This window comes from Hyla sarda, chromosome 5 (assembly GCF_029499605.1).
Source record: "Hyla sarda isolate aHylSar1 chromosome 5, aHylSar1.hap1, whole genome shotgun sequence".
NCBI classification, from domain to species: Eukaryota; Metazoa; Chordata; class Amphibia; order Anura; family Hylidae; genus Hyla; species Hyla sarda.
This window is the reverse complement of record NC_079193.1, coordinates 153,808,161-153,833,093: the sequence shown is the minus strand read 5'-3', so window position 1 is coordinate 153,833,093 and position 24,933 is coordinate 153,808,161. Positions and strand designations below refer to the sequence as shown.

Below are 24,933 nucleotides of genomic sequence, written 5' to 3'. Positions count from 1 at the left end.
CCGCTGACTCCAGGAACCCCTGTTCCACTACCTCCTGGGAAGGTAGGCTGCCGCGAAGCAAGTGGTCTACCCCGGGCACGTTTGGCTCCAGACTTTCCACTTCTGCCACCTTTCTGACTGCCACCAATGCTACCACCTTGATGGCTGAGCTGCTGCCTCAGGGGCAACCTGCATCCCTCTTCTCCTGCTGATGAAGCCCCTTCTGCACCCGGCTCCCAAGTGTGATCGGCTTCATCATCATAGAGTTGTGTCTGCACGTCACTGATGTCCTCCTCAAGTTCCTACACAGTGTCTGCTGCAGGAGCCTGAACACTCGCAACACCACCTCCCACACCACTCTCCTCATCACTACTTGCCCGCCTAGTGGAGGAAGTGGCGGATGTCTCCTCCACTTCTTGGCTGGGCAGTCGCTGATGACTGTCCTCTAGTATATTGTCCTCACTAAATAGTGGAGCTAAACCCACAGCATAAGATACTTCTGTGGGGGAGGGAACAGCATAGGACAGAGGCAATGCGAGGACAGGGACTGCTCCTGGGCCATGCCAACTGAGCTTTGTGTCTGAGGAACCCACTGACTGTTGACTGGGGGTGTCAAATGTCACTTGTGATGAAGTGGATGACCGTGTTAACCAATTGATGACGGCAGATGGGTTGCTGGTCGAGACACGACTGCTAGCTGATACCGGGAGCTCAGGACTCTCGCTGCGACTCCTGCTGCCATTCGCCCCTAGTCTGCTGTGAACTCTGCCTGATGAATTGAGGCCTCTGCCCTTCCTTTGTGCACATCCTGGCACTTCTCTGCCTGACATACTAAGTGCGTATATGAGGGTAGGACAATGCGCCCCAGTACGTTTAAAACAGAATTTGTCTACAACATCAGCAGGTGTGTACTTTTGGCTGGCCTTTCACAGTATCTAGGCCCTTAAGACTTTAACCCCTTAACGACGCAGGACGTATATTTCTGTCCTGCGCCGGCTCCCGCCACTTGAAGGGGGATCGCACCGCGATCCCGCATCATATCGCGTCGGTCCCGGCGCTCATCAACTGCCGGGACCCGCGGCTAATACCACACATCGCCGATCGGAGAAGTCTTGTATGAGAAATCTTAATGGTGGTCTAGGCCAGATAGTAAAGAAAAGTAAAGAACACCGGTTAGAGAAGACGTCACTTGTAAATCAGGGGACTGGGGAGATAGGGAGAGGAACAGGTTATAGAGAAAACTTATTATAGAGAGAACTTGTTATAGAGAAAAGTTAAGCATATGAATTATACTATAATCATTACAAAATGTCTCCAATATGGGGGTACAATTTTTTGGGAATGGGCTGTCAAGGGGTACTCAGGCAAAAAAGGTTGAGAACCACTAAAATAGAGAAAATCCATTTCTTGTAACTGTTTGGAATGGAATTGGGCCTAGGCTACTGAGGAGATGCAAGATGTCATTTGGCCTAGAGTGGACATTGCTGTACTGATTGAATAATCAAAATGTTGTCTTAGTAAGTAATGATAAGTATAGACTCCTTTCTATTAAGAGCTGTAACGGCCTGAAGGGTGTGGACCTACTCTGCCACTTATTAGTCTGGCTTGGTAAGTGACTCCTGACTGGACTGGCCAAATACCAAGGATACAGGCAGGAGGGGTGAACTGACACTATAGTCAGCAGCAGAGCATATTTGGTGTTTATAGCAGAGTTGGTGCTGTGAGAACAGCCTAGCCGAGTGGGCTACAGATGCAGGCAGGATGGAGCAAGTTGTTAGCTGACAGAGGCATGATTGACAGTCCAAATTCATACACATGAGTAGCAAAACCGGAATTAGTGGATAAGACAAAGGCAAAGTCCTGTAGTTAGGCAACAATCAGGAAACACTTGATCAGTAGACAATTCAGAGACCTTAGCTGTGCAGGAACTACACTATTGCTGAGGCATCAGGCAACAGGTGGAGGCAGTGCCTGACAGGGATTGGAGGTGTATCAATTAGTTAGTACACTATGGCTCTTTTTAGCCACTAACCGTTTTAGCCAGTGCTCGCTTTCGACCCCTAGAGGGCAGAGCAAGAACTGCAGCAATGGCAGAAGCAGCAGGACACAGTCTAGAGGAGAAAGGCCAGGAAGCACAGCAGACACATGGCACAGAAAATGTCACCTGCTACTGTTAAGAGCCAGGACACGTGGTACACTGGTTGTTGCCAACCAGTTGTGTTACAAGATCCACCACCTCTGCCATTACTTTGGTGATAGAGGAAAAACAGAACAGCAGGCAGACAAACTGAAAGTGGCGGGCACTTGACCCCTGTTGGCTGGTAAACTTTAAAAAAAAATTCTGGGAATCTATATAGATGGGAAGGTGATAGTAATGACTTAAGAGTTGATTCTTAAAATTCTCCATTCTTGAACTTTCTGTAAACTACAAATTTGGTCAAGGGCTCCAGATTTATTATAGTGTGATACTTCCTGTTTGGTTTTGTTACTAGAAACAAGGAAGAATAATGGCCTAGCCATTTCTGATGGAGATTAACTTCTTTCCTAGACCAAGAAAATCCTAAACGCCCTTCAAAATCAAATTCCGAACCCTTGGAGTGATGACAAATCTTGGAAGGGGAGGTAATGCACACTGATCTGACATCCCTGAGATATGACACCCACTATCCATGGATTGGGAATCAAAAATTCCCAAACTGGGGCAAATGAGAAAGAGGGTTAGAGTTGATGGGTTGGAAAGGAAATTTCTGTCTCTTTTGCCCTTTTATTAGGCCAACAACCTGTCATTCCTCAAGCTCCTCTGTAAGACTGATCTTGCAGAGGAGACAAAAAGGAGATTTTTAAAGTTGGACCATGTCTGCAGGAAAACCTGTCTAATATAGTGTCCAGGTCAGGACCCAACACAAATTGGCCATAACCAGCTTATTTTTAGATGCCATCTATTCAGACCAAGATTTTAGCCAATGAACCTGCTTTGTGTTATTTAGACAAAATGGCAGTATGAGCTGATAACTTTACTGAAGCATCTGATAGAATATTAGTAGCCATTTTCAACCGAGAAAGAGACTTTAAGGGTCTATTCACACGTACAGTATTCTGTGCAGATTTGATGCGCAGATTTCACGCACAGGATTTGAAGCTATGTATAGTCATTTAGTTTTCATTGAATTCTGCAGCAGAAAATCCTGCGCATCAAATCTGCGCACCAAATCTGCACAGAATACTGTATGTGTGAATAAACCCTTAAGGGGAAATTTGGGATAAACTAACTTTTAACTAACCTGCTCATTATGAAAAGTTATGTTTGTTCTACATTTACTTGCTGTACTGCACTGCTGGGGATCATCCACTCTTTAAAATGTATATGGTCCCCCAGGTTCAGCGCTCTGTTCAGATATTGATGACACTTGTCTCAAGCCTATTCCGCGATCCTTTGTGGCTCGAGACAGCAACTGGTGTCAGGTGGCTTGGCTTCTTCTTGTCTTTCCTCACAAGCCAGCCCCCTGATGACGTTTGTGGTCCATCTGTATGTCCCGACATGCTCTCGTTCCCTGCGTCCCCACATTGCCAAGATCAGATGGAATGTACAGATGGACCATAAACGCCATCATGGGGCTGGCTTTTCAGGAAAGACAAGAAGAAGCCAAGTCACCTGACACCAGTTGCTGCCTGAAGACGCAAGCAAAGGATCGAGGAATAGGCTCGAGACAAGTGTCATCAATATCTGAAGAGAGCGCTGAACCTGGGGGACCGTATAAAGGTAAAAAACTGGATGAGCCACGGCAGAGCTGTACAGAAAGTAAATGTAGAACAAACATAACTTTTTATAATGGGCAGGTTAGTTTAAAGTTAGTATACCCCAGAATGCCCCTTTAAAATTTGTTCCCTAGGGGTATCTGTCTGAAGATGGAACTCTAATTGATCCATCACTATATTAGATCTTAAGTTTTCTTTAATAAACTTAGCGCCTTCCTGTCCATGTGGTCTTTTAACTGTGTGGCCTACTCAAAAGGGCAGAGAGGTACGCTTGGCCACATTAGCAACTGGGACATACACTTTAGGCACTGCATCCCAGGTGGTAGAATCAGTGTCACTAAATGGATATCGCCTTTTTAGATGTTTAAGGATAAAGGAATTTTTCTCTGGTTTAGACCATTCATCCTTTATAATTTTATGTATGTTTGCATGGACTGGGAATGTGCATGACTTCCTGTCTTCTACTCTTTCAAAGACCTCATCCTGGATGGATTTAATCTCCAGTACATCCTCAGGCTCATTCACATCACGTTTTTGTTGCCGGACTGAAAATCACGGTTTGCTGCAGTTTCGGTTTCACAAGAAAACCCAATACAGTCCAAAAATGAGCCGAAAAATAAACAAGAAAAATAAGGGGAGACTTTTAACAAGAAAGGAGCCCCTGCTACATCTATAGGACACCATCAGTCCCCCAACCTCTCAGGCTTCCTTCCCTGAAAAGGACAGTAAAAATATTGGTGTTGAGAGGAAGGAAAGGGTTTTAACCTTTTAGTGTTTTTTCCTTTCCCAATCAGGTGGAATTAATCTCAGGGGTATGTTCAGCTTTACTAGTGAGAAGGATTCTATGACTGAATGTTAAATGGTTAATGCTGTTAGAAAATAACTTGTTTTGATGCTTCCCCCTTCTAAATACTTTAGCTTGAAAGTGAACTAGTTCTTACCTCTGGAGACTTAGTCCATTAATATTCATTAATAAGCAGAGCAGAGAACACATAAGTGACTTGTCCTACACTGCTCAAAAAAATAAACAGAACACTAAGATAACACATCCTAGATCTGAATGAATGAACTAATCGTATGAAATACTTTCGTCTTTACATAGTTGAATGTGCTGACAACAAAATCACACAAAAATTATCAATGGAAATCAAATTTATCAACCCATGGAGGTCTGGTCAGGAGACAGGTAAAGGGGAACTTTTATCAGTGTTTTCCAGCAGAGGCCTCTAACTATAGTAAAACTACAACTCCCAGCATGTATTTGGCTTTGTGGGCATACTGGGAGTTGTAGTTTTACAACAACTGGAGGCACCCTGGTTGGGGAACACTGATCTATCTGTCTTTCTATCTCCTATCTATCTATCTATCTATCTATCTATCATCTATCTATCTCATATCTATATGTGCTCTGATTTATAATGCCCTCCATTTATGTGCCCCTTACTTAAAATGCCCCCTGAGGGTGCAGGACAGGGGGCATTATATGTCAGGGGAACATAACGGGGCATTATAAGTCGAAGCACATTATATATTAGCAGCCCAAGACAGGGGGGGGCATTATAAGTGAGGGCCACATGACAGGGGGGCATTATAAGTGAGGGCCACATGACAGGGGGGCTCCTCACGTATAATGCCCCCCTGTCATGTGCCCCTCACATTTAATGCCCCCTGTCATGTGTCCCTTACTTAAAATGCCCCCTGAGGGTGCAGGGCAGGGGGCATTATATGTGAGGGGAACATAACGGGGAATTAAATGTGAGGGGCACATGAAGGGGGCAATATAAGTTAGGGGCACATAACAGGGGGCATTAAATGTGAGGGGCACATGACGGGGCATTAAATGTGAGGGGCACATGAAGGGGGCATTATAAGTTAGGGGCACATAACAGGAGGCATTAAATGTGAGGGGCACATGACAGGGGGCATTAAATGTGAAGGGCACATAACAGGCCCTCACTTATAAGGCCCCCCTGTCTTGGGCCCCTCACTTATAATGCCCCTCTGTCTTGGGCCCCTCACGTATAATGCCCCCCTGTCTTGGGCCGCTAACATATAATGTACTTCAACTTATAATGCCCCCTGTTATGTGCCCCTTACTTATAATGCACCCTGAAGGGGCAGGACATTGGGCATTATATGTGAGGGGAACATTACAGGGGCATTATATGTGAGGGGCACATGATAGGGGGCATTATAAGTGAGGAACCCCCTGTCATGTGCACCTCACATATAATGCCCCCCTGTCATGTGCCCCTAACATATAATGTGCCCTGTCTTATAATGCCCCCTTGTTATGTTCCCCTCACTTATAATGCCCCCTGAGGGAGCAGGATTTGGAGGCATTATATGTGAGGGGAACATTGCAGGGGCATTATATGTGAGGGGCACAGCACAGGGGGCATCATTATATGGTAGGGGCACAGGACAGAGGGCATTATTATTATTATGAGGGGGAACAGGACAGGTCATAGTTGTATGTGGGGGCACAGGATGGGGCATTACTACTATATATGAGGGGCACAGAGTATAAGGAATTTCTGGGGTAGTACGGTTTTCATTAGCCACAATACATCATGGTATGGTGTTCAGAGGGATATTTAGAGCGTACAGTGTGTGGTAGTATTATATTCAGAGGGTACAGTGTGTGGCAGTATTATATTCAGAGGGTACAGTGTGTGGGCAGTATTATATTCAGGGGTACAGTGTGTGGCAGTATTATATTCTGAGGGTACAGTGTGTGGGCAGTATTATATTTTGGGGTACAGTGTGTGGCATTATTATATTCTGAGGGTACAGTGTGTGGCAGTATTATATTCTGAGGTTACAGTGTGTGGCAGTATTATATTCATTGGGTACAGTGTGTGGCAGTATTATTCATTGGGTACAGTGTGTGGCAGTATTATATTCATTGGGTACAGTGTGTGGGCAGTATTATATTCAGTGGGTACAGTGTGTGGCAGTATTATATTCAGTGGGTACAGTGTGTGGCAGTATTATATTCAGTTGGTACAGTGTGTGGCAGTATTATATTCAGTGGGTACAGTGTGTGACAGTATTATATTCAGAGGGTACAGTGTGTGGCAGTATTATATTCAGTGGGTACAATGTGTGGCAGTATTATATTCAGAGGGTACAGTGTGTGGCAGTATTGTATTCAAAGGGTAAAGTGAGTTGTAGTATATTCGGAGGGTACAGTAAACTGTAGTCACTTGTAAGTTTTGCAGTAATGATGGGTGAAACAACAACTCCCTGCATCTCCTCACCACTGCTTAGGTCATACTGGGAGCTGTAGTTTTAAATGGTAAAAACTTCTTTAGCGCTTTCCCATTCTGTGGCAATTGGTATATTTGCTTATTATACTGGATACATTTAATAATATTGTAAGTTCTTTAAGCAACACCTTATTTTCTGTCCGCCAATGCAAAATTCTCTAATAGTGCCCCTCCCGAGACTAGACTGTGGATCCACCCCTGCCCAGACCTGGACTAAAGCATGCACCAACTCCTGGACAGTCTGTGGTGCAACGTGGCATTGGTGGATGGAGCGAGACATGATGTCCCAGATGTGCTCAATCGGATTCAGGTCTGGGGAACGGGCGGGCCAGTCCACAGCATCAATGCCTTCCTCTTGCAGGAACTGCTGACACACTCCAGCCACATGAGAGCTAGCATTGTCTTGCATTAGCAGGAAACCAGGGCCAACCGCACCAGCATATGGTCTGACAAGGGGTCTGAGGATCTCATCTCGGTACCTAATGGCAGTCAGGCTACCTCTGGCAAGCACATGGAGGACTGTGCGGCCCCCCAAAGAAATGCCACCCCACACCATTACTGACCCACCGCCAAACTGGTCATGCTCAAGGATGATGCAGGCAGCAGAACGTTCTCCATGGCATCTCCAGACTCTGTCACGTGTGCTCAGTGTGAACCTTCTTTCATCTGTGAAGATCACAGGACGCAAGTGGTGAATTTGCCAATCTTGGTGTTCTCTGCCAAATGTCCTGCTCAGTGTTGGGCTGTAGGCACAACCCCCAACTGTAGACGTTGGGCCCTCATACCAACCTCATGGAGTCTGTTTCTGACTGTTTGAATGGACACATGCACATTTGTGGCCTGCTGGAAGTCATTTTGCAGGGCTCTAGCAGTATTCCTACTTGCACAAAGTTTGAGACAGTGGTCCTGCTGCTGGGTTGTTGCCCTCCTACGGCCTCCTCCATGTCTCCTGATGTACTGGCCTGTCTCCTGGTAGCGCCTCCATGCTCTGGACACTACGCTGACAGACACAGCAAACCTTCTTGCCACAGCTTGCATTGATGTGCCATCCTGGATGAGCTGCACTACCTGAGCCACTTGTGTGGTTTGTAGACTCCGTCTCATGCTACCTCTAGAGTGAAAGCACTGCCAGCATTCAGAAGTGACCAAAACATCAGCCAGGAAGCATAGGAACTGAGAAGTGATCTGTGGTCATCACCTGCAGAACCACTCCTTTATAGGGGGTGTCTTACTAATTGCCTATAATTTCCACCTGTTGTCCATTCCATTTGCACAATAGCATGAGAAATTGATTGTCAATCAGTGTTGCTTCCTGAGTGGACAGTGTGATTTCACAGAAGTGCGATTGACTTGGAGTTACATTCTGTTGTTTAAGTGTTCCCTTTATTTTTTTGAGCAGTGTACTGTGGTTTCATCTGAGGATAGGAGATTCTCCCAATACTCTTCTGGATCATCCAAATGCTCTCTAGCAAACTTCAGATGGGCCCAGACATGTACTGGCTTAAGCAGGGGACACATCTGGCACTGCATGATTTGAGTCACTGGTGGCGTAGAGTGTTACTGATGGTAGCCTTTGTTACTTTGGTCTCAGCTCTCTGAAGGTCATTCACTAGGTCCTCCCGTGAGGTGCTGGTATTTTTTTTCACCGTTCTTGTTATCATTTTGCTACCATGGGGTGAGATCTTGCGTGCAACCCCAGAACGAGGGAGATTATCAGTGGTCTTGTATATCTTCCATTTTCTTATAATTGCTTCCATAGTTGATTTCTTCACACCAGGCTGCTTGCCTATTGCAGATTCAGTCTTCCCAGCCTGGTGCAAGTCTACAATTTTGTTTTTGATGTCCTTCGACAGCTCTTTGGTCTTGGCCATAGTGGAGTTTTGGAGTGTGACTGTTTGAGGTTATGGACAGGTGTCTTTTATACTCATAAGTTCAAACAGGTGCCATTAATACAGGTAACGAGTGGAGGACATAGGAGACTCTTAAAGAAGCAGTTACAGGTCTGTGAGAGCCAGAAATCTTGCTTGTTTGTAGGTGACCAAACACTTATTTTCCACCATAATTTGCAAATAAATACTTTAAAAAGCAGACAATGTGATTTTATTGATTCTTTTTTCTCATTATGTCTCTCATAGTTGAGGTATACCTATGATGAAAAATACAGGCCTCTCATCTTTTTGCCTCGCTCATCTTTTTAAGTGGGAGAACTTTTACAATTGGTTGCTGATTAACTACTTTTTTGCCCCACTGTATATGAATCCTCCAATGGTATAGGGTGGACTTGGGTTACTAAATTATTATGATATTGCTGCACAATTAACATATATTTCACAAGAACAAGATATGTTGTTAGAGATATGTAGAAAAAATAAGGTAAAGGTACGGTACATCACATTTTTGAGATTTTGGAGATTGGTAGGTTAAAGAAGAAAAGGGGTGAAGAGAATCAGACATTGTGGGCCTTAGATTGCACATGGAGGAGCTTGAGGAAGTCGATAGGGTGTGTGGGTAGTTTTTGTTTCACCCCAATTTGGCATAATGATTTCCTTCCTGAGTTGAAGAAAATCACAAATCACACAGAGTGGGAAAAGAAAGTGGTTAGATTTTTTAATCACATTATTGAAGATGATAAATTGGTGGGTTGGGATAGGATGGCACGATAATTTTCACTAGAGGGGGAAAATACTATTTTATGTATATTCAAATGTGGAACGCACTTAAGGCAGAAAAGGGTAACGAAAGAGTGAGATTTGAAGGTCAAGAGGTTATAGAATTTATAACATTTGTCTAAAAACAATTGTCTAAAATATATAATTTGATTATTAACCCCTTGCCGCAGAACGCCGGGTTTATACAGCGCTGCGGCACGGGAGGGTTATGAAGCGAGCTCAGATCATACCTGCACAGTCCCAGCTGCTAGCAGCAGCCAGGACCCGTGGCTAATGCTGGACATCCGTTCCAGGAGATGTCCGGCATTAACTCTTTAGACGCGGCGATCAAAGTTGATCGCCGCATCTAAAAGTGAAAGTAAAAGCATAAGCATCCCGGCAGCTCAGTCGGGCTGATCGGGACATCGTGATAAAATCGTGATGTCCCGATCAGCTAGGGCGCAGCAGGATGGTGCCTTACCTGCCTCCTGAGCATCCGAATGGCGATTGATTGCTGCAAGCCTGAAATCCAGGCTTGAGCAATCAACCGCAGATAACACTGATCAATGCAAAACTATTGCTTTTCAGTGATCTGTGTTAAAGATCAGTGTGTGCAGTGTTATAGGTCCCTATGGGAGCTATAACACTGCAAAAAAAAAAAAAAGAAAAAAAGGGAACAAAAAAGTGAATAAAGATCATTTAACCCCTTCCCTAATAAAAGTTTGAATCACCCCCCTTTTCCCATTAAAAAAAACAAAACAAAAAAGTGAAAATAAAAATAAACATATGTGGTATCACCGCGTGCGTAAATGTCCGAACTATAAAAATATATTGTTGATTAAACTGCACGGTCAATGGCTTATGCGCAAAAAACTTCAAAAGTCCAAAATAGCATATTTTGGTCACTTTTTATAACATAAAAAAATTTTATAAAAAGCAATAAAAAAGTCCGATCAAAACAAAAATGGTACTAATAAAAACTGAGCCCTCATACCGCCCCGTACATGGAACAATAAAAAAAGTTATAGGGGTCAGAAGAGGACAATTTTAAACGTATACATTTTCCTGCATGTAGTTATGATTTTTTTCCAAAGTAATAAAAAAATCAAACCTATATAAGTAGGGTACATTTTAATCATATGGACCTACAGAATAACGATAAGGTGGCATTTTTTTATTTTTTATGATGTACTGCGTAGAAACAGAAGCCCCCAAAATTTACAAAATGGTGTTTTTCCTTCCATTTTGTCGCACAATGATTTTTTCCGTTTCGCTGTAGATTTTTGGGTAAAATTACTGATGTCATTACAAAGTAGAATTGGTGGCGCAAAAAATAAGCCATAATATGGATTTTTAGGTGCAAAATTGAAAGGGTTATGATTTTTAAAAAGGTAAGAATGAAAAAATGAAAGTGCAGAAACGGAAAAAGCTATGTCCTTAAGGGGTTAAAAGGACTGAGATCCAATTCCCAAAAAGTAAACAAAGATGGAGGGACAATATAGAAGTAGAGGAGTGGAGTATTGTCTATAGTAATATAAAAAAAAAAAGTCATCAGTGAATATTAATCATAGGATTTCTTTCTTTAAATTGATTCACCCTCTGCACTATATACCGTATTTTTCGCCATATAAGACGCTCCGGCATATAAGACGCACCCAATTTTAAAGGAGGAAAATCTAGAAAAAAAAAGATTCTGAACCAAATACTGTAGTAAAATATTTTATATCAGTATAGTTCCCCCACAATAGTTGGCAGTATAGTTCCCCCACAATAGTTGGCAGTATAGTTCCCCCGCAATGGTAGGCAGCTCCCCCCCCCCCCACAATGGTTGGCAGTATAGTTCCCCCACAATAGTTGGCTGTATAGTTCCCCCACAATGGTTGGCAGTATAGTTTCCCCACAATGGTTGGCAGTATAGTTCCCCCACAATGGTTGGCAGTATAGTTCCCCCACAATAGTTGGCTGTATAGTTTCCCCACAATGGTTGGCAGTATAGTTTCCCCACAATGGTTGGCAATAGAGTTCCCCCACAATTGTTGGCAGTAGAGTTCCCCCCACAATGGCTGGCAGTATAGTTCCCCCACAATGGCTGGCAGTATAGTTCCCCCGCAATAGTAGGCAGCTCCCCCCCACAGACATACAGCTTCCAACCATATACAGTGTATGGCTGGAGGCTGTATCTCTGTGTGCTGCCCCCACAGTGATCCGGTCACTGCTGCTCTGGTCCAGTGTCACATCTACTGCTATGGCCTATGGACCATAGCAGAAGTTGCCGGGACCGGAGGAGCGGTGACCGGAACGCTGATGATTACACACCGCCGGTCACTCACCAGGCCCCGGTCGGCGTGCGTCTTCCTCCGGTCCTCCGGCGCCTCTATGGTTGTACGCACGGGACGTCACTGAGGTCCCGTGCGTACAACCATAGAGAGGCAGAGGATCGCAGGAAGACCGCAGGAGGACCGGAGGAGGACGCGCATCGGCCGGGGAATGGTGAGTGACCCGCGGACATCCTTATGTCCCGAAAAGATTTTTCGGGACATAGGGATGTCCGGCATAGGAAAACCTATGATTGTATCTGCCCGGGCCGGCTCCTGTGTGCGGCTGCAGGCGGGGGCCGGCCAGAGCAGGTAAAAACTAATACTGTATATTAAAAACCAGGGGGCCTCCAGCTGTTGTGAAACTACAACTACCAGCATGCCCAGACAGCCTTTGCCGGTCCGGGCATGCTGGTAGTTGTAGTTTCAGAACAGCTGGAGGCCCCCTGGTTTTTAGTATACAGTTATTAGTAATTCACTTGCCCGGCACCCGGAACTGTATGTTCCAGGCGTAGGGCAATAAACATAGCCGGTGTGAGGTGAAAAATTCACCGGCGGTCATGAGGCTGCTGCGGGTGGGGAGCGGGTAGTCAGCGCTGTACCGCACCGCCGCAGCCTCTGTACTTACTGCTGACTTCCCGCTCTCGCCCGCAGCAGCCTCGGGCGTATATTCACCGTATAATACGCACCAACTTTTCCCCCCACGTTTTGGGGAAGAAAAAGTGCGTCTTATACGGCGAAAAATACGGTACCACTGCTGCTTAAGAAGATGGGAGGAAGGGTAAACTCGAACTGCCCGAAATGCTCAGATGAGGGTGCAGATTTACTACAGATGATTTGGAAATGGAGGAAAGTACAGAATTTTTGGAGGGAGGTTTTTGGAAAATTAGAAGCTGTTTTTCTAGTTGAGTTGCCGTATGAGGCAAACACAGCAATACTGGGACTGAATGTGGGAGTAGGGGTGCGGGTCCTTTGGATAGGGGATAAGATGTCTTAGCGCCGGAGTATCCCTTTAAGAGATAAGGAACCTGTGCCACTAACTGATCCCATACAATTGAATCAAAGTCGACTTCGGTGGGACCAGCCAAATATCCCCAGATGATGCTAGAGGATTGAAGGGTTGGGAATGTTGGACTTTACCTGACAGAGAAAAGCTTCTGCTGGAGCAATCTGACAGTGACTTACTGCTCCCCTCGGGGGAGAGAGTTGTTAACTGAATGAACCTTTGTCCTACAGCAAGTGGAGGTCACTTTTAAACCTTCATATCGACTTAAAAAGAAGTCTAACAAAAATATAATTTTGGAAGAACCTATCTAAAGTGCACCAAACTGACACAAAAAAAAATAATGAAAAAAAAGTATAAATCTTTATTATTACCAATAAAATAGACAACATTAAAATTATCAGCAGCAGTCAGAAGAAAAAGACTCTAGACAAAAGTTTCAAAGATGTCCAAGGACGTACATAGGACTCCCTGAGGAAGGGAGTGAGAAAAACGACGTAGGGGTAGGCTCCTGACTGTTAGTATAGCAAGGTGTCATAAGGCTATATGCATGGACAGTTTTGTTTAATTCCAATGTTATAGGGACAACTGATGCTCCAGCTTTCACGGAGGTAGCCTTTAGCTCCTCAGTCTTGCATGGCAACATCCTTGTTTCCCTTTATATTTTATACTGCCGTTTGCATCAGGTAGATGACACCATCAATGCTATACTACTACTACATATGTCCTTTTTGTGTTTACATTAGTGTACTGGGTTTACAGATTGTTTTATAGGTGTATATTTATACATATGTATTGTGGTCTTTTTAGTCCACCTCGTACGGAGTACCATATGTTATCTGTATGTCTTCCTATGTACGTCCTTGGACATCTTTGAAAATTTTGTCTAGAGTCTTTTTCTTCTGACTGCTGCTGCTGATAATTTTAATGTTGTCTATTTAATTGGTAATAATAAAGATTTATACTTTTTTTTCATGATTTTTTGTGTCAGTTTGGTGCACTTCAGTTTGGTACAGGTTCTTCTGGTATGCAACAGCGCCAAACAGTGGTTAGTACTCTGTTTGATTTTGGCCTACTATATTGGTTTACAAAAATATAATTTTGTCAATAAAAACTGTTGCAATCATGGCAAAAATTATAATCTTTTCTACCAAGAAGCCATACGTTTCCACTAGAGATGAGCGAACTTACAGTAAATTCAATTTGTCACGAACTTCTCGGCTCGGCAGTTGATGACTTATCTTGCATAAATTAGTTCAGCTTTCAGGTGCTCTGGTGGGCTGGAAAAGGTGGATACAGTCCTAGGAAAGAGTCTCCTAGGACTGTATCCACCTTTTCCAGCCCACGGGAGCACCTAAAAGCTGAACTAATTTATGCAGGATAAGTCGTCAACTGCCGAGCCGTGAAGTTCGTGATGGATCGAATTTACTGTAAGTTTGCTCATCTCTAGTTTCCACCCCTCATTCAGCACAAGAAAGAAGGGGATCAAGTGTTTTTTTTTAGTTCATTACCTTCTGGCTCTACTTTGAGCATTGTCTGATGTTCTGACCAGTATAATACCAAAAGCTGCACTAAAAAAGTAAGGGTCCAATGCTTTGCCTGGTCGTAGCAGTCAATATTTGAATACTATATAGAATATCCTTTGCTTCACGATAGACATTTTGGTAATGACATTCAAATTGGATATTTTGTACTTCTAAAATAATAACCTGGAGGACTTTGTGCATTTACCTTAGTATTGTATAAAGTCAGCCAACAACATATTTACAAAACAGTTATAGGTATAGTTTTAATAAAGTAGCACTAAAGGCTAATGTTATAACAGTAGCCAAACAAAGCATATGTCCATGTAAGAGGCCTGGGTATCCAAAAGCTAACTATATATTGTCAAGTTTGAATGAATACAAGGCAGTCCATATGTATCAATAGGAGAACCAGGATGGACGTTTGCGTTTTCGCTCAATGATCCTCTTCCCCTCATCTTCAGGATGTTGCTTTTCCCCTTCATAGAGAACTACAGTTTCCACAGTAGGAGCTCTGAAAGGTCCTCCTTCCATAGCTTGTATCTCCTTCCTGATAAGGTGCGTTTCATGGCGAACTCTCTCATAGCAGAATCCACACAGAACATGTTTCAGTTTCAAATGGCCACATTCTGGACATGTGTCAATGTTATTCTGAAAGAAAAAGAAGGAAAACCCTAATTTCTATGCAAGCAGAGGCAGCACGGTAAATTACAAAACCAGCACCTTTACTCCTTTTGCTGCAGATTATGTTCACACAACGGACACACACAGAAATTCAAATGATTATAAACCCTTTACTCCTATCTTTTCTGAAATTAAATATTAGTAGCATTGTAAAAATGCTACCTAGCACATTACACTCAGAGACCAAAAATGTCTGTGATGATGTCAAAGCGAGAGTAGGCAAATACTAAGGCTTCTATCTGATCTATGATTACCTATACAGATCATATATACATACTCTCCCTTGTAAATACCAGTGTACCTACTGCTGTCCACAGTGCAATCTCCTTATCATCAGTATCAGCAGTTTAGTGCTCAGTGTGGTGCTACCACAGTTTCTTTCCTTTCTGCTGAAAAAGCACCTTTCAAAGCTAGTGCACCAGTAAACACCATCTCCTTCCACATGTCATCCATAGTACTGTACTGTGTAAACCAACAGCCCAGCAAGTTCAGTATACTTTCACCATCACTGTGTCATGCCATAGCAGAGAGTGTGTAATGTGTTGTGATTGGCAAGAGAAGTAAGGGACAGAAAGTAACTGTGTGTGTACTACTGGCAAAAAGCCCACCTTTGGTCCTGCCCCCTGAAGAAGGGAAATAGCTGTACACCTTGAAGAGCACTCAATAACAGCAGCAAGAACACTAAAATCACACTGACACCATTCAATTTTTTTAGATGATAGCAATGCTTTAACCTAGTCAGGGGGTGAGATAAGGATAAATACCACACTTTGATCACAGCTTGTAAGACCTGTCTAGAGTTCCCTACAGTAAATGTTTACTGTTCGCTGTTCATACATACTGCTTCTGTTTGGAAAAGTTGAGCGTGCCTAACTTATAGCCTCGATCCCCCCAAACAACATCTGAGACCAACATGACATTTCCCAGTCTATGCCCATCTAAACTACCAGTCATAGACTGCAGAAACACCTTCAGGACACCTGAGCAGAAACACATGCTAGTGAAAACATAAGATGTACACATCACAATACCTTCTCTTTTATAAGTTTATTAGGATTTCTTCTTCGGCAGCGATTTACTTCTATAGTTCTTCGGGATTTAGGAGCAGCCATCCAAAAGATGCTATCCAGAAAACTGGGCACATTTTCAAAGGCATCTTCATCTAACTTCTCAGATGGACAAGACAGTGGAGCTTGGAAAGCTAGAGCTGTAACAAAGGATGGACACATTTGGAATTATAGGGATAATAATCACAACCTATGTAGAGGACAAGTTGACCAGTTGCACTTAGCAACCAATAAGATTTCTTCATTTACTTTTCAGAGGCCTTTTAAAAATTAAAGACTGGATCCAATTGTTGCTATAGACAGTTGCTCCGCTTTTCCTCTGTACAGGTTTTGACAAATCTCCCCAATAGTCTTTTGTATAGTGGAATTACTGAAAACGTTCTTAACCCCTTAACTCAAATGGAGATTCATTAACATCCATTTGCGGCTCCCAAGCTATGACGCGCGCTCAGCAGGTGAGCATGCATCATACCCGGTGGGTCCCGGTTGCTGTAAGCAACCAGGACCCATGGCTAATGCCAGACATTGCGAGCACTGACAGGAGTGCTGACATCAGTACCTGCCCCAGAGCCGTGATTGGACATCTCTGGTAGGGATCGACCGATATCGTTTTTTTTAGGGCCGATACCGATAATCGGTGGAGGTTAGGGCCGATAGCCGCTAACTTATACCGATATTCCGGTATAAGTTATCGGCTATTTATCCCCCCTCGACACCGCTGCAGGTCATTGATTTAAAGCGGGCGCTTTAAGTCAATGCACTGCAGTGGCTTTTGCGGTGCCATAGGCCGCCGCCGCCGCCGCCACCACCCGCGTCTCTCCCCTACCTGTCAGGGTGATCCGGGCCATCCATCCTTCCGTCCTGTAGTGTCCGGCGCCATTCCGGGTGGAGGGTGAACCGGTCCGGGCTGTCCTTCTCCTGGGGTCATCATCTCCACTCCGGGCAGGCTCCGGCCTACTACGCTGCATAGACGCCGCTGCGCAGCGACGCACCTGACGTCACGGCGTAGCGGCGTCTATGCAGCGTACTAGGCCGGAGCCTGCCCGGAGTGGAGAAGAGGACCCCCGGAGAAGGACAGCCCGTACCGGTTCACCCGGAATGGCGCCGGACACTACAGGACGGAAGGATGGCCTGGACCACCCCCATTACGGGTAAGTTTTTATTTATTTATTTTTTTATTGACTCGGAGGGTGGGGGAGGGGCCCGACCGGTATAGCGGTATAGGCAAAAATCCATGCCGCTATACCGCCCAGCACTACGGTGGGGGGTGGGTCGGGGGGGGGGGGGGGGGTTGGTCACGGTGCAGCGGGTCGGGGGACGGTCGCGGTGCGGTGGGGGCGGTGCGGGGCATTATCGGCAAGGTAATTGCCGATACCGATAATGCCCAAAATCGTGATTATCGGCCGATAATATCGGCCATACCGATAATCGGTCGATCCCTAATCTCTGGTCACATGGACGCTTGCACTTAGCGACGAGTCCTAACTACCGGCTACAGGGCTGTCAGCATCGTTTCCTTCTTCTCTCCCAGCGATTTACAGGATGTTGACAGCTGGAAGCCGGATGTTGCAAGTCTCACAGTGGCGCTTTAACTCTGCTTCATAGCAGATGCACATTATTATTTGAATCCTTAACTCTGCATCAACATTTAACCTCTTCACGACGAGCGACATACATATACGGCGCCGCGAACTGTCACTTGGCGCGCGGCGACGTGCATGTACGTCGCTGGGTTCCGGGAGCGCCGCGTCACCGGTAGCGGTGATCGGGCCGGGATGACTGCTGTTATCTAACAGCAGGCATCCCGGCACATCGCCGAGGGGGGTCCTGAGACCCCCCATGACCGCGATGCGCGCAAATCGCAGGTCAATTCAGAGCTGCGATCTGCGCGATTCCGGGTGATACGGGTCACTGGTGACCCGAAAAATAAGAGGGATCGGGGGTGTCCGAGACACCCTCGATCCCCCTAAAAGCTTAGGAGTTTCGTGGCAGGGGTCCCACCCGTCCTATCCCTGCTATTGGGTCCTGCTAGGTGAGTTGTTGCCTAGCAACATCCGGAGGGCCACAGTTTACAGTGGTCTCTAAACTGTGGCCCTCCAGATGTTGCAAAACTACAACTCCCAGCATGCCCAGACAGCTGTTTGCTGTGTGGGCATGCTGGGACTTGTAGTTTTGCAATATTTAGAGGGGTTCAGGTTGTAGATCACTAAGTGGTCTCAAACTGTAGCCCTCCAGATGTTGCAAAACTACAACTCTCAGCATGCCCAGACAGCAGTTTGCTGTCTGGGCATGCTGCAAGTTGTAGTTTTGCAACATCTGGAGGGCCACAGTTTTGAGACCACTGGACAGTGATTTACAACTTGAACCCCTCTAAATCTTGCAAAACTACAACTCCCAGCATTCAGGAACAGCATAAGGCTGTCTTGGCATGCTGGGAGTTGTACTTGCGTGCCTCCAGCCATTGCATAACTACATCTCCCAGCATGCCCTTCCACAATCAGTACACGCTGGGAGTTGTAGTTTTGCAACAGCTGGAAGCACACTGGTTGGAAAATACTGAGTTAGGTCATAGAACCTAACTCAAGGTTTTCCAGCCAGTGTGCCTCCAGCTGTTGCAAAACTACAACTCCCAGCATGCATGGTCTGTCAGTGCATGCTGGGAGTTGTAGTTTTGACCCCCCTCCCGTGTGAACGTACAGGCTACATTCACACTGGCGGCAGCTTACAGTGAGTTCCCCGCTACAAATTTGAGCTGCGGGAAATTTTTCGCCGCAGCTCAAACTCCTAGCGGGAGACTCAGTGTAATCCGCCGCCAGTGTGAATGTAACCTAAAAACACTACACTACACTAACATAAAATAAAGAGTAAAACACTACATATACACATGTACACTGCCCCCCCCTACCACCCCCCCTTCCCCAATAATAATGAAAAACGTATTGTATGGCAGTGTTTCTAAGATGGAGCCTCCAGCTGTTGCAAAACAAAAACTCCCAGCATTTCTGGACAGCAATTGACTGTCCAAGCATGCTGGGAGTTTAGCAACAGCTGAAGGCACCCTGTTTGGGAATCACTGGCATAGAATACCGCTATGTCCACCCCTATGCAAGACCCTAATTCAGGCCTCAAATGCGCATGGCGCTCTCACTTTGGAGCCCTGTCGTATTTCAAGGCAACATAATAGGGTCACATATGGGGTATCGCCGTACTCAGTAGAAATTGCCTAACAAATTTTGGGGGGCTTTTTCTCCTTTTACCCCTAATGAAAAGGAACAGTTGGAGTCTATACCAGCATGTTAGTGTAAATAAATAATTTTTACACTAACATGCTGGTGTTGCCCTATACTTTTCATTTTCACAAGAGGTAAAAGGGAAAAACGCCCCCCAAAATTTGTAACGCAATTTCTCCCGAGTACGGAGATACCCCATATGTGGGCGCAAAGTGCTCTGGGGGCGCACAACAAGGCCCAAAAGGGAGAGTGCACCAAAGACGTTTGAGGTGATTTGCACAGGGGTGGCTGATTGTTACAGCCGTTCTGACAAACGAAAAAAAAAAACACACCCACATGTGACCTCATTTTGGAAACTACACCCCTCACGGAAAGTAATAAGGGGTGCAGTGAGAATTTACACCCCACAGGTGTCTGACGGATCTTTGGAACAGTGGTCCGTGAAAATGAAAAATTTTGCACAGCCCACTGTTCCAAAGATCTGTCAGACACCAGTGGGGGGGTTTAAATGCTCACTGCACCTCTTATTACATTCCGTGAGGGGTCTAGTTTCCAAAATGGTATGCCATGTGGGAGTTATTTTGCTGTTCTGGCACCATAGGGGCTTCCTAAATGCGACATGCCTCCCGAGCAAAATTTGCTCTCAAAAAGCCAAATATGACGCCTTCTCTTCTGAGCATTGTAGTTCGCCCGCAGTGCACTTCAGGTCCACTTATGGGGTACCTCCATACTCAGAAGAGATGGGGTTACAAATTTTGGGGGGTCTTTTCTGCTATTAACCCTTGCAAAAATGTGAAATTTGGGGGGAAACCCACATTTGAGTGAAAAATCTTTTTTTTTTTTTTACATATGCAAAAGTAGTGAAACACCTGTGGGGTATTAAGGCTCACTTTATCCCTTGTTACGTTCTTCAAGGGGTCTAGTTTCCAAAATGGTATGCCATGTTTTTTTTTTTGCTGTTCTGGCACCATAGGGGATTCCTAAATGCGACATGCCCCCCAAAAACCATTTCAGAAAAACGTACTCTCTAAAATCCCCTTGTCGCTCCTTCCTTTCTGAGCCCTCTACTGCGCCCGCCGAACACTTTACATAGACATATGAGGTATGTCCTTACTCGAGAGAAATTGGGCTACAAATATAAGTATAAATTTTCTCCTTTTACCCCTTTTAAAAATTCAAAAATTTGGTCTACAAGAACATGCGAGTGTAAAAAATGAAGATTTTGAATTTTCTCCTTCACTTTGCTACTTTTCCTGTGAAACACCTAAAGGGTTAAAACATTTACTGAATGTCATTTTGAATACTTCGGGGGGTGCAGTTTTTATAATGGGGTCATTTATGGGGTATTTCTAATATGAAGACTCTTCAAATCCACTTCAAACCTGAACTGGTCCCTGAAAAATTGCGAGTTTGAAAATTTTGTGAAAAATTGGAAAATTGCTGCTGAACTTTGAAGCCCTCTGGTGTCTTCCAAAAGTAAAAACTCGTCAATTTTATGATGCAATCATAAAGTAGACATATTGTATATGTGAATCCCAAAAAAAAATTATTTGGAATATCCATTTTCCTTACAAGCAGAGAGCTTCAAAGTTAGAAAAATGCAAAATTTTTTATTTTTTCATCAAATTTTGGGATTTTTCACCAAGAAAGGATGCAAGTTACCACAAAAATTTACCACTATGTTAAAGTAGAATATGTCACGAAAAAACTATCTCGGAATCAGAATGATAACTAAAAGCATCCCAGAGTTATTAATGTTTAAAGTGACAGTGGTCAGATTTGCAAAAAAGGGCTTTGTCCTAGAGGTGAAAATGGGCTCCGTCCTTAAGGGGTTAAAGGGGTACTCCACCCCTAGCATCTTATCCCCTATCCAAAGGATAGGGGATAAGATGTCAGACCCCCGGGATTGCCGCTGCGGCCCCGCGCTATCATTACTGCACAGAGCGAGTTCGCTCTGTGCATAATGAGGGGCAATACAGGGGATGGAGCAGCATGACGTCACGGCTCCGCCCCTCATGACATCACGCCCCCCCCCCTTAATGCAAGTCTATGGCAGGGGGGAGTGACGACTGCCACGCCCCCTCCCATAGACTTATATTGAGGGGGCGGCTGTGACGTCACGAGGGGCAGAGCCGTGATGTAACGATGCTCCGGCCCCTGTATCGCCGGTCATTACGTGCAGAGCGAACTTGCTCTGTGCAGTAATAATAGCACGGTGCTGCAGCGGCATAGGTTGTGATTAGAGATGAGCGAACTTACAGTAAATTCGATTCGTCACGAACTTCTCGGCTTGGCAGTTGATGACTTATCCTGCATAAATTAGTTCAGCCTTCAGGTGCTCCGGTGGGCTGGAAAAGGTGGATACAGTCCTAGGAAAGAGTCTCCTAGGACTGTATCCACCTTTTCCAGCCCACGGGAGCACCTGAAAGCTGAACTAATTTATGCAGGATAAGTCATCAACTGCCGAGCCGAGAAGTTAGTGACAAATCGAATATACTGTAAGTTCGCTCATCTCTAGTTGTGATAAATTTCCCTGCATTTTCTTATGACTTTATGTAATATTGCTGTATATAGTCTATATGATGTATGATATTGTCTTGGCTCTGCCGCCACATAATAAACATATTTATATTCTGTCTGTACTTTTTACACTCATACTGATCTGAGGAAGAGGGTGGCTCCCCCGAAATGCGTCATTTATGGTTTTTATTGTTTTGTAGTTTAAATAAACCACTCCAGTGTTTTGAACTCTCTCTGGTTTGGCTTTCATTTTTACGGGAAACAGCCATTTCAAAGGGTCATTTTCTTCTACCTATACTTGTGTGCATGAGGATTGGACTGCACCTTCTCCAGGCTCAGTAGCTATTCCTCCATCTACTGGTTACCCACAGTGGCAGTCTGATATGCAAATTTTCTATTCGTCAAGGTGAGCAGCCACTACCTAAGGGCTATTTGAGCTTGAAAGCTTTTTCTCTTATTCCCTAAAGGGAATAAGTGGTAATACATGAGGCGCCTCCATTGGTCTCTTTTTTCCTTTTTCACTTACAGGTAAATCAATAAGACAGAAGACCGCTGCGGTCAGTGATTGGCTGAGCTGGCAGATCCTGCAGTGAGCACTTGTCTCAGAACCAGGAAGAAGACAGAAGATAGACCAGACAAAGCCAAACTGATGCTGTGAAGGACTGGGGCTAGGCAAGTATGGCTTTTTAAATATTTCTCCCTTGCGCCAACAGCATATTTTTTAATATTGGGTTTTTCCACAGAGGACACTAATCACCTACCGTGTTTCCCCGAAACTAGTACCTACCCCAAAAATAGGCCCTAGCCGGATTATCAGGGTGGGCTGCAATATAAACCCTACCCCGATAATAAGACCTAGACCAGTGGTCTCCAACCTGCGGACCTCCAGATGTTGCAAATGTTTGCAACATCTGGAGGTCCGCAGGTTGAAGACCACTGACCTAGACAATGCCCAGGCTGCAAATATTAAAAAGCAATTTTTGACTTACCTTCGTCCTCCGTCGCTGTCCTCCGCTGTTCTCGCTCGCCGGCCGGCTTCTTACATGACAGTCGGCTCAGCCTGTCATCGGCCGAGGCGGGACATCGCTGCGGCCGGTGATAGGCTGAAGGCTCTGAGACGCCACAACACCAGGAAGCAGCAAGAACAGCAGAGGGACCATGAGGCCAGTGCCTTAGCAACGGGGGAACGGAGGACGAAGGTAAGTTAAAGATTGCTTTTTAATATTTGCAGCCCGGGCACAGGAATAGATACAGCGCAGCGGCTGATAATTATTTGGCAGTGGGGGAGAGAAGCTGCGCTCGCAGGTGACAAATGATCAGTACCCCGATGTGGGGATTGTGGGGTGCAGCGCTGGGCTGATAAACCGGCGGGGGGGGGGTTAGGGACGTTGGGGGGCATTTACACCCCCGCCCCCCCCCCCCATTATCATCATGTGATATGCGCGGCTCGCGCATATCACATGATGATAATGGGGGGGGGGGGGGGGGGAAATACCGTGGAACCGCCATGTTGTTCAATGTGCATACCATAGATAAATAAGCCCTACCCTGAAAATTAGCCCTAGTGTGTTTTTTGGGGCTAAAATTTATATAAGACCTGGTCCTATTTTCGGAGAAACACATACCATCGCATAAACGGCTATCCGGCAGCGCAGACTGCTTCAGCTGCCACCGGATAGCCGTTTACTGTGCCCCGTGTGGTCCGCTGACGATCACTTACCTGTCCTCAGGGCTCCGGCGCATCCTTTTTCGGATCCCCTGCATCGTTGGCGCTCTCCATCGTCGTCATCACGTCGCTGCGCACGCCGTCCCGTCATCCAATAGGAGCGGCATGATGGCGGCGACAGAGAGCGAGGATGCCGGGAAGCAGAGGCCTTGCGGGAGCGTCGGGGACACCCTGGGGACGCGGTGACAGCGATGGAAGGCGACATCCCGGGCAGCGGTGACAGCGATGGAAGGCGACATCCCGGGCAGCGGCGACAGTCCGGAGCGGCGTGGGACAGGTGAGTACAACTTCCTCTACCAGCCGTTGGCTGTCCGGGCATGTTGGGTGTTGTAGTTTTGCAACATCTGGAGGTCCGCAGATTGAACACAACTGTCCTATACTTTACATTGCACGGATCCCTCAACATACGATGGTTTCAACAAACGATGGTCCATTTGGAACGGATTACCATCGTATGTTGAGGGGGCCACTGTATTCAGACACAGAACTGGCTGGTGGGGGACAGTTGCTTTAGTAAACTGATATGGAACATGCGTGGCTCTCCATGCTGTATCTCAGTGTTTCCCAATCAGGGTGCCTTCAACTGTTGCAAAACTACAACTCTTAGCTTTACCTGAGGAAATGGTGGATGTTTGAGGTAACAGGTCAGTTACTGGTAGAGCACTACACCGTGCATTGCATCCACCCTGTGTGAACACTCCCTTACAGGGGGGTGACAAATGCCAGGTGTCAGTCTGGTCGGTACAGCAGAGATGTAGGGTAGAGGGATGGCATGTTGACACGTCTCACCTGGATGTACAGGCTGTACTCCCAGAGCTCGCAGTAGACTATGTTCTGCTCGCAAGAAACATCTTACAAGTAGCCTAAACACCCCGCCTGCCGGCCCGCCAGACAGCGCCATCTTCCCGGTGACCTCCTGGCTGTCACCCTAATCAAAGTTATGCGCTTGCGCACTATACCAAGAGCACACGTGAGCTCGCCAACCAATACATGGCTGTTCGCGGAAGTACACTACTACCATGCGCCAATGAGTGCAATGCCTATTCCATGTAATCCATTCAATGTGTTATAATGCCTTATAATGGAACTGGCATATACAATTGGAATAAGGCATGAAACGCTTCGCTGAGTCACCAATGCACGCGCGTTGTTGCAGACGTAAGCCGCGTTCTTGTGTGTATAACGTCTCGACTAGAACTACAGCTCCCAT

At 45.5% G+C, this 24,933-nt stretch overlaps 1 protein-coding gene across 1 annotated transcript; it reads right to left on the bottom strand.

Moving 5' to 3' along the window:
- Positions 1 to 14,698: 14,698 nt before the first annotated feature.
- MRPL32 (mitochondrial ribosomal protein L32) lies at positions 14,699 to 24,799 on the bottom strand. The gene is made up of 3 exons (XM_056520522.1): positions 24,513 to 24,799; positions 16,212 to 16,387; positions 14,699 to 15,147 (listed from the first exon to the last, which is right to left on the bottom strand). The coding sequence occupies exons 1-3, from the start codon at positions 24,622 to 24,624 to the stop codon at positions 14,896 to 14,898; spliced, it is 540 nt and encodes a 179-aa protein (XP_056376497.1). The 5' UTR covers positions 24,625 to 24,799; the 3' UTR covers positions 14,699 to 14,895.
- Positions 24,800 to 24,933: the final 134 nt, after the last annotated feature.